General features: G+C 41.9%; 1 protein-coding gene across 2 annotated transcripts; it reads left to right on the forward strand.

The window, feature by feature from the left end:
* Positions 1-1,049: 1,049 nt before the first annotated feature.
* Positions 1,050-8,759, forward strand: pros1 (protein S). Of its 2 annotated transcripts, XM_018683816.2 has the most exons (14): positions 1,058-1,277; positions 1,869-2,026; positions 2,514-2,538; positions 2,630-2,713; positions 2,831-2,953; positions 3,047-3,172; positions 4,168-4,296; positions 4,482-4,722; positions 5,022-5,208; positions 5,379-5,543; positions 5,724-5,892; positions 6,201-6,337; positions 6,441-6,669; positions 7,557-8,759. In XM_018683816.2, the coding sequence occupies exons 1-14, from the start codon at positions 1,199-1,201 to the stop codon at positions 7,742-7,744; spliced, it is 2,040 nt and encodes a 679-aa protein (XP_018539332.1). In that variant the 5' UTR covers positions 1,058-1,198; the 3' UTR covers positions 7,745-8,759. The 2 variants fall into 2 exon arrangements, with proteins under 2 accessions (XP_050930153.1, XP_018539332.1); XM_051074196.1 differs by lacking the exons at positions 6,441-6,669; positions 7,557-8,759 and having other exon boundaries at positions 1,050-1,277; positions 5,724-5,896.
* The last annotated feature ends 34 nt before the right edge of the window (positions 8,760-8,793 follow it).

The raw sequence follows: 8,793 nt of genomic DNA on the forward strand, positions 1-8,793 counted from the left end.
GTTAATCTGCAGCTTATTTTGTCTGACCGAAAGTCCAAAACCCAAAAGTATTTAGCTTACTATTTTACATCACAAGGATAGGCAGCAAATTATGCCATTTGAGAAAGTGAAACTTGAGAGTGTGTAAAATATTTTTTATCTTCTTTTTGCATAAAATGATTAAAAATGATTAATCACTTCTTAAAATAGATGCCAAGCGATCCACAGATGGATCATTGAACAGGTCTACAGGGTACAGGCCCAGGGGCCCAAAAGGTCAGGGGGCCCATTGCCAGAGCCTCTGTTTGAAGTTACTGTTAATATGTCTTATTTGAAAGTTACAGAGCTCAATCAAAAGACACACAAGATGCAAAATCAGAGACACAAAAGTAAAATGAATAGACACGAAACAACTTTAAATTGGCCAATTGAAAAATAACTTCGGGTCTGGGCGTGGTTGGAGGCCCAGGGGCTCATTTCCCATAACAGGTCTATGGGCTAATATCACTGGTTCCTGCAGAGGGGGGGTTAACCGGGTTCGGGGAATTGTTGATAGCTCCGAAGGTTAAGTGAAACACAACCGAGAAACAAAAAACAAAAAACAAAACAATATTAAAAAAAACATTTAACGTTATGCTAAAGCAAGAGAACAAGCAACGTCCATTTTGTTGCCCGTCGCTTAGCAACAGTACATTCCCCTGACCTTTGACGTTTTGACACTTGGCTGCACTTCTGCCATATTTACTGTTGTGAGTTTAGAAATATCGATACGAGTCTTTACTCAGCTAAAACTTCTCAAAACACAGTCCTTGCTCAGGTTTTGTTCTTCCATCTTATGAGTTTGTGTGTGTGAGAAAGAGAGAGCACTGCCAGAATTCCTTTGTGCTGCGGGCCTCCTGTCGCGTATTGTATTTTGTAAACCAATTTTCTGCATGAGTTCAGCCGACCACCGGCCACTCAAGCCAGCAACACGTAAAGTAAACAATGGCGGTGTGCGTGACTGTGTTAGCAGCGCTCCCTAGCTGCCCCTGTATCTGCTCTCCTCCCTGGCAGCCTCCTCCGCTCTCGCCCCCCACCTCTCTCCCTCTCTCTCTCCCTCTCTCGCTCTCTACGAAAACACTTTCGGGAAGAATAAAGTTTTTTTCCTCACACGGACCTGCACTCAGCCCAGCCTTTACCCAGAGCCAAACCGTGGCCTAGCAGGAAGAACGGCTCGACTATGTGGAGACAGAAACGGGCACTTGGGGAATCCTTGGCTTGTCTCGTATTTCTTGTGACGCTCGTCGATGCCTATCGATGTAAGTGTTTGGATTTTTGCGGTTTACACTTTGAAGCTCTCCGTTGAGAAGTAATTCACGGAATAGCCTGGTTCAGTTTCAGTGTCCCAGTTTGAAACGAGCAGACTTTTTTTTTGCAGCTTTGGGACCAAGTTGGGAAACGGTTTAATAACTTTAAACATGAGAGTTGCAAACGGAGAGCAGAAAGTTTGTGGGGGTCATGACTCCTTTCTACACCGTGAAACAATGCTTGGATACCCTGAGCTGCTTGTTACAACAACTAGGGGTCATTTCTGGGAAATAACGGTTTCGCAATGACCTTTTTTTTCAGGCCAATTCATAGAGGAGTAATTAGGTTGTCCACTTAGTCCATGCAGGCAGCAGCCACATCAGCCATCTGTCAGAGGACTAAATTCCTGCTGGGATCAGTCATGTGTTGTTATAATGTAGCTTGTATTAATCACACATGTGAGAATTATCACTCTGGTAACCTGAAATGTAATAAGTTTGTTCAGACCTTGTTGTTGCAGCATGCAAAAAACACCAAAAATGTACAATAGCATTGTACATTACATTTAATTGAGCATGTTTGTGTGACTATGTAACTTCTAGTCCTGAGCCAGAGCACAGCCTCCCAGTTCCTGAGCAGGCACAGGCGAGCCAACTCTCTTTTTGAGGAGAGCAAGAAGGGCAACCTGGAGAGGGAGTGCATTGAGGAGCTGTGCAACAAGGAGGAGGCCAGGGAGATCTTTGAGAATCAGCCGGAAACGGTAAGAGGAGCCTGCTCACCAGACCTCTGGACCTCCTCATCTCGGACTTCATTTCTGATTTTAACAGTGACTGAAATAGTGAATGAAAAGGAAAAAGCAGTGGATATCAAACTCTCACACCTCTCTAGTGCTCAAGCTTGACCTCGTCAGACGTCTCACAGTCCAAAATCCACTCCACGTTCCACTGACTATCACAGCAAATTTCCACATTTGAACAGTCAGAACAAGTGAATTTTTGCACCCTTGCTAATTAATAACAATTTACATTGGTATTGAATAGTCTTCTTTCAGTCGACCAGTCATTTCAGCTGTAGATCAGAGGCTGTATCTTTGAAACATTTCATTTTCTTTCAGTTAGATTCAGAAAAAGTAAACTTTTGATTTAGCCTGATGTTTTTCAGTGCTTTGATATGGATTTTTTTGTCTTCTTTCTTTCTTTCAAATGTGAATTTTAAAATCTTGTTGAATCTTTGTTGTGTTTCCTCAGGAATACTTCTATCCCAAATATGTTGGTAAGTTTGTAGAATTTCTATGTTTCACAATATGTTCTGATATAATCTTTATTTAGCCATTATTGCCTATCCTGACCGCTCTCTGTTGCAGTGTGTCTGGGTTCACACCGTGTTGGCATTAACAACCAGAACTCGGATTCTGCCATCCCATCGGACCTTCGCACCTGTGTGAAAGGTGAGGGCCTTAATTGTGGTTTTTCAAGGGATGATGTTTGCATTTTCTGTCAGTTAATCTCTGGTAGTTTAAACGCTAACCCTGTGTGTTTCTCCAAACCTGTGTATTGTATGGCAGAGATCAGTAACCAGTGCACACCATTTCCATGCTACAAGGAGGGGTCCGAGGGCTGCGTGGACGGCCAGGCCTCTTTTACATGCATATGTAAGCCTGGCTGGAAGGGGCCGCACTGTGAGGACGGTGAGTCCGGACACATAATTTGGGATTTAAGGTGTTTTAGTTGATACATTTAACCATGTAACCATATTTTTGTGTGATGTGTTGACTGCGCAGACATCAATGAGTGTACAGATGCTGAATTTCTGGCGGGATGTAATCAAAAATGTCACAACCTCCCAGGAAGTTTCCACTGCACATGTGAAGAGGGCTACTTCATCAGTGATGGAGTCAACTGCGTGGGTAAGACCCTCATTTCAGTTGCAGTTTATGAAGCTAAACAGCAGACATTTTAAAGTTTAATTAATTTCAGTCACACCGAAGAACAGGAAGATCCAGTTTAATGTACTTTCTGTGTGTATTAATGGCTCACGTCACATACATTATGACATCCTGCTGTTTTACTGTCCCTATGGAAGAGGAACATATAGTTCTAAGCAGCTGAGAAAACACAGATGTCTCTACACAGTGTATTTTTCTTTTTGATAACTTCCTTTTTATTTATTCATATGGACGGTGGAACCCTGCACACTAAATAACAAAAACACTCACAGCTGTTGTCCTCAGGGCCTGCACCATTTGTCATTTCTAAAACTGACCAGAGGTGACCTCTTATGTAATAGAATCTGAAAGAAAAGATGGTCCTTCCAATTTGCTGTGAAGAGACCACCAGTCTTATATCTTAACTTGTAGTTTTCTACCTGTCCTATTTTGTGTTGGCAGTTTAGTCAGTGTTTATCTTTGAGCATGGTGAATGCTTGTTGAGTTCAAAGTCTTGACAAACACGGACTGAGTCATTTTGGTAAATTTGCTTTCTCCTTTTTTTGTTTTTTGATAGACTGTGGAGATTTACAAGATCATACAGATGGTTTTGAGCATGGGTTGTCAATACAAATCCAAAATTATACATTAATGTTGAGTACTGTTTTTACTGTTTTTAGAGTTCAAGTTAACTGCAATTAATAATTCTTTTCCACTGATATGTTAATTGTATTTAAATTAAATGATCAGTTTCTTGGTCTATAAAATATCGGAAGATCATGAGAAATTACACTACACACATTTTCTGGAAGCCCAAATTGCTAATTTTCTTGGTCTGACAGTATTAAACCCATGTCCATGGGCTAAAATTACATTGGCAACCCACTGCATATGTTTTATTTCCTTTTTTAAATTACAATGCAGACCACTCATGATATAAATTCTCACAATCTAACTTTTGATTTACTGTTCTTCAGATATCAATGAATGCCTGCTGTATCCCAGTATCTGTGCAGAACCGGCTAAATGTGTAAACATGCCTGGCATTTATGAGTGCCAGTGTCCCCTGGGTTTTAAATATAACTTCACCTCCAGAACCTGCGATGGTGAGACTTCGCTTTACTATTGCTGCCTGATGACGTTAGACCAGATTTATATATGTTATGTATGTTAAATCCCACTGATGGTACTCATATCATATTAATCATATTCATATTAATTACTCGCCTTTTATCAAACAGCTACAACTAAAGATCATTTCCTGTAAATGTTTCTTCTCGCCTTGTTGCAGATGTGGACGAGTGTGAGTTGAACATGTGCGACAACACTTGTATAAACACGGTGGGCAGCTACGCGTGCTACTGCGATGGTCGTGAGGGCCTTCGTTTGGCCAAGGATGAACGATACTGTGAGAGAATCCCTGTTTGTGTGGACCTGTACGACCATAAACACTCTGAGATGCTTTACCTGGGGGAGCAGTTTGCCGGCCTACCTGTCATCTATCTGCGTTTCCGTCTGCCAGAGAACACAAAGTGAGTGTTCATCATGCATGCAGACACACATAGATTCATTATGTATAATTTCTGGTAATGTAGCTGAAATTCTGGATATATTTAAAGTAGGCCTTTGTTGCATTTGTTGTTGTTTGAGCCTCTAGAAGTTTAGGAATTTTCATACTATACTTACATAGATGGAAATTAATTACTTACGGGGAAAACCCAGTCGTACACGGATTTTAGTGGCGTGATGATTATATTATTTTTAGTGAAGACATGCAAAAGCATTTGGGTTCACTGTGTGAACTTACATATGTGCCTCCTGTCTTTGTCAGGTTTGCAGCAGAGTTTGACTTCCGTACATTTGACCCAGAGGGAGTTGTTCTGTATGCTGAGTCTTCACAGGACTCGTGGTTCATGTTGGGGCTGAGGGGTGGCCGCATTGAGGTCCAGTTCAAAAACCAGCACACATTCAAAGTCACCAGCGGAGGAAAAGCCATAAATGATGGGCAGTGGCACGTGGTGAGAAAGAACTGAAGTCCAGTTATTCACCTCATGTACTCAGCTTGCTCCTCTACGGTGGATGTAGTAGTAGTTCACTGTGCTCACTGATAAACTCATAAACTGAATTTATGAGAAATGGATTGTGTTGTGCTCTAAAAGTTTTTTAAAGTATCATGTGTAACATGCAGATCTCTGTGGATGAACTGGAGAGCAGCATCAGTGTGAAGATCAGCAAGGAAGCTGTGATGAGCATCAACAGCCCTGAGAGTCTCTTTACTTCTGTCAATGGCAAACTGGAGACCAAGGTCTACATCGCTGGTCTGCCCAACCGCACTGACAACGTCATCAAACCTGTAAGAAGGTCAAGTAATAGCCTGCACACACACCCAACAGACATGATGGATTCTTTAATCCTGTAACCACAGGAGTTAAAGAAATGAATGAAGCAAATGTGTGGGAATTTACACTGATTGACTAACACACTGCACTTAAGACCAGAAATCCATACAGCTGTGTTTCCGTCCATCTGTCAGATCAACCCTCGACTAGATGGCTGCATCCGGGGCTGGAACTTAATGAATCAGGGGGCATCTGGGGTAAAGGAGGTCATTCAGGAAAAGAAGAGTAAACATTGCTTTGTGTACGTGGAACGAGGATCTTTCTTCACTGGGGAAGGACTGGCACACTTCAACATTGACTACAGTGAGTAAGTTAAGTTATACTTTATTAATTCCTATGGGAAAATTTGGCATCTGGACTCAGTCCATCCTAGCTACTTAAGAGCATTAAGCAGCCACAGCGAAGTGCTGCAGGACCAAGTGTAGTTTTGACCATGGTCAAGAGTTGCAACCATGTGATTTAGTGAATATTTAAAGATGCTTGCAAGAGTTGAGGGAACCAAGAACCACGAGATCCTTAATTTCAGGTAAAAACTTGACAAAGTTCCTAAATTTCCAACCTGACAAAGGCAATATTTGTGTTTGCCTGTGTGTATGGATGTGTTTAACTAGGTGACTCTGGGAGCTGGAATGTGGATTTAAAGATGAATATACGTCCGTCCAGCAGCACTGGAGTCCTCTTTGCTCTTGTCTACAACAAAACAGTCCCACTGTCGGTTGCTGTGGTAACAAAGGGGGAAGAAGAAGCTGTGAGTTTGGAATTAAGCTCATATGTATCTCTGTATGTCTTCACGTTTACAAGCACAAATGCATGTGATTAAATTTGCGATTTTGTTGCCCTTTATCCTCCAGAATTTGCAAGTGTTCTTGGATGGTGTCTCTGTGGCAAGGCTGGACACACTGATGTTGTGTTACCCTGAGCGGCTGATGCTGCAGCTTAATGTCACTCCCACAGAAATCCAGATCTCAGCCAACTCCTCCACCATTACCTACATGGCGTCTGATGCCCTGCAGGAGGCACTGGAACGCCTCAACACCACCATGCAGAGCCCCGTCAGTACATATATTGGTGGGATACCAGGTTAGTTAAAGCAGCAACTACAAGTAACTGAGCACAAAAGTAAAGCTTTGAAGATAACTATGAGCAAAATGTATTAGCTGCTTATGATCACCACGACAAGGCCAATGTAGCCAATATGTGAGAGATTTCTTTGAGATTTCCTTATACCGGATAAGGAAACATTAATGAAGTATCTTTGTGGTTATGCTCTAAGAGCAAAACTGCAGGCTGCTCTCTGCTGAATCTACTGTAGTGAAAGTAGATTTACAGGTTTGTTACAAATGAAAATGGCTGAAATGGTTGAAATGGCGATATTGCATGATTTGTGTCTACAAACATGCTGGTGACTCTGAGAAGCTGTATCTAAATGGTCATACTCACTGTGACAATGTTAACATGCAGGTATAGTGTTTATCATTTTCACAGCTTGGTTCAAAATGCTGGCATTTGCAAATTAGCGCTAAACACAAAAGTACAGCTCAGAAAATGGTCATTAGTTTTGCAGGTTTGTGGTCAGAAACCAAAGTATTGGACAGTTTAATTCTTGACCAGATGATGGCGCTGCAATAAAAGTTAAGGACATGAATGTCTGTGCAGAAGTTCATAGCAATCCATCTACTAGTTGTCGAGGTACTTCAGTCTCGACCAAAGTGGTAATTCACCAACAGACATGTAATCCTTAGGGCCATGCTGCTGGCATTGCTAAACACTTGGTCCTGTAGTAACTTTACCTCCCTTTGAACAAACAACACTCAGATTTGTTGTCAAATATGTGACTAAATAAATGAATTCAGTAAAGTTAGTCTGTCCTGGTGGGGGCCAGAACATTTGAGGTTACAAAGTTTTGTTTGTCTCCAACTAGTTTTTTGGTCGTTCTCACTGACAATCTGCAACCTCTCTCTCCTTAGACAATGTCCCGTTACCTGCCACCCCTGTGACAGCGTTTTACCACGGCTGCATGGATGTCACTATCAACGGTCAGCAGCTGGACTTTGATGAGGCTCTCAGCAAACATAACAGCATTAAGTCCCATTCCTGTCCTCCTCTCTCTGCCCCCGAAAGCCACCGTGATGAATCACACCTGCAGAAAAAGTGACCTTAATTAACAGCGGCATCACATTAAAATGCCCTCAGATTAGGCAGCGTCCCACAGTGGCTGCTTCTTGGGATATTTTGGAAAGAGAGATATATAGAGGAGATGAGATAGGAGGGGGGAGGAGGATGAGAAAGACGTGACAAGAAGAGGAGATAGAAATAGACGGGTTATAGTCATTTTTGTCGACTTTCTCTGATGGGTTTATTATAAGCGTTGTCTTGTGCCTTTCATCCATGCAGTATTATTGCTCCTGTCCTGGGAGTATTTTGTTCAGTTTTTTGGTAAGTTTTCAGTTTTTTAGCAAGGCACAATGAAGCTGGCTTGCCAGTGAGTTAGTCGGAAACTGGATGGCTGGATGACATAGTTGTAGCAGTTTGTTGCAATGAATTAAATTCTTTCCGAGAAACTTTGAAAAAGAGCTGAGCTCTGTAGCACACGGACCATGTGTTGAGCAGGAGATGGTTATGTTTGTGTAGAAACATCAACAAATGGTCAAAGTTGACCAGGCTGTGAGACCACCTGCATCTTTTTCCCTGCTGTTGAATCATGGTACTGTCTCTAAATTCTCCTCAGCTCTGGCCTCACGGAGGCAGACGTCTGGAGACAACCAGCTGAAATTGTGGTGGTTGGTTGTGGAGATGAAAACCACAGAGGAGAAAGCTGAGCCTCCAGACTTTCGATCCAATTCTCTTGCATTTTCTTCTTGATTGAATCACCATCCTTTATTGGAGCTCTGCCTTCCTGAAGTGGTTTAGTAACATTAAGAAACATGGTTTATCATGTTATTGTTCCCAGATCCCACCACGGTTGTATACACCTCTGATTATGGCTGGTCCTGCAAGACTTTTACAGCTTCCATTGTTCTTCTATTTCTGTTCCCATCTTCAGGGTTCTCCTGTGTTCAGAATTCATCTTGTATATAAAACGAGCCATCTTTAATATATAACTTAAATTTAGTTGTTCAGTGTTGTTTGTTTTATGTTTGTAAAAATAAAACTGTATCAAACCACCTTAATTTGATCTTCTGCCTTCTTGCCAGAAACAAAGAC

The sequence above is a fragment of the Lates calcarifer genome, linkage group LG2, assembly GCF_001640805.2.
Source record: "Lates calcarifer isolate ASB-BC8 linkage group LG2, TLL_Latcal_v3, whole genome shotgun sequence".
Classification (NCBI taxonomy): Eukaryota; Metazoa; Chordata; class Actinopteri; family Centropomidae; genus Lates; species Lates calcarifer.

Bases quoted from the DNA above. Each gene is read 5' to 3' on its own strand.
- pros1 (XM_018683816.2), top strand. From the start codon at position 1,199: ATGTGGAGACAGAAACGGGCACTTGGGGAATCCTTGGCTTGTCTCGTA. The intron at 4,297-4,481 runs GTGAGACTTCGC...GCCTTGTTGCAG, and splicing joins CACCTCCAGAACCTGCGATG to ATGTGGACGAGTGTGAGTTG. The intron at 6,338-6,440 runs GTGAGTTTGGAA...TTTATCCTCCAG, and splicing joins CAAAGGGGGAAGAAGAAGCT to AATTTGCAAGTGTTCTTGGA.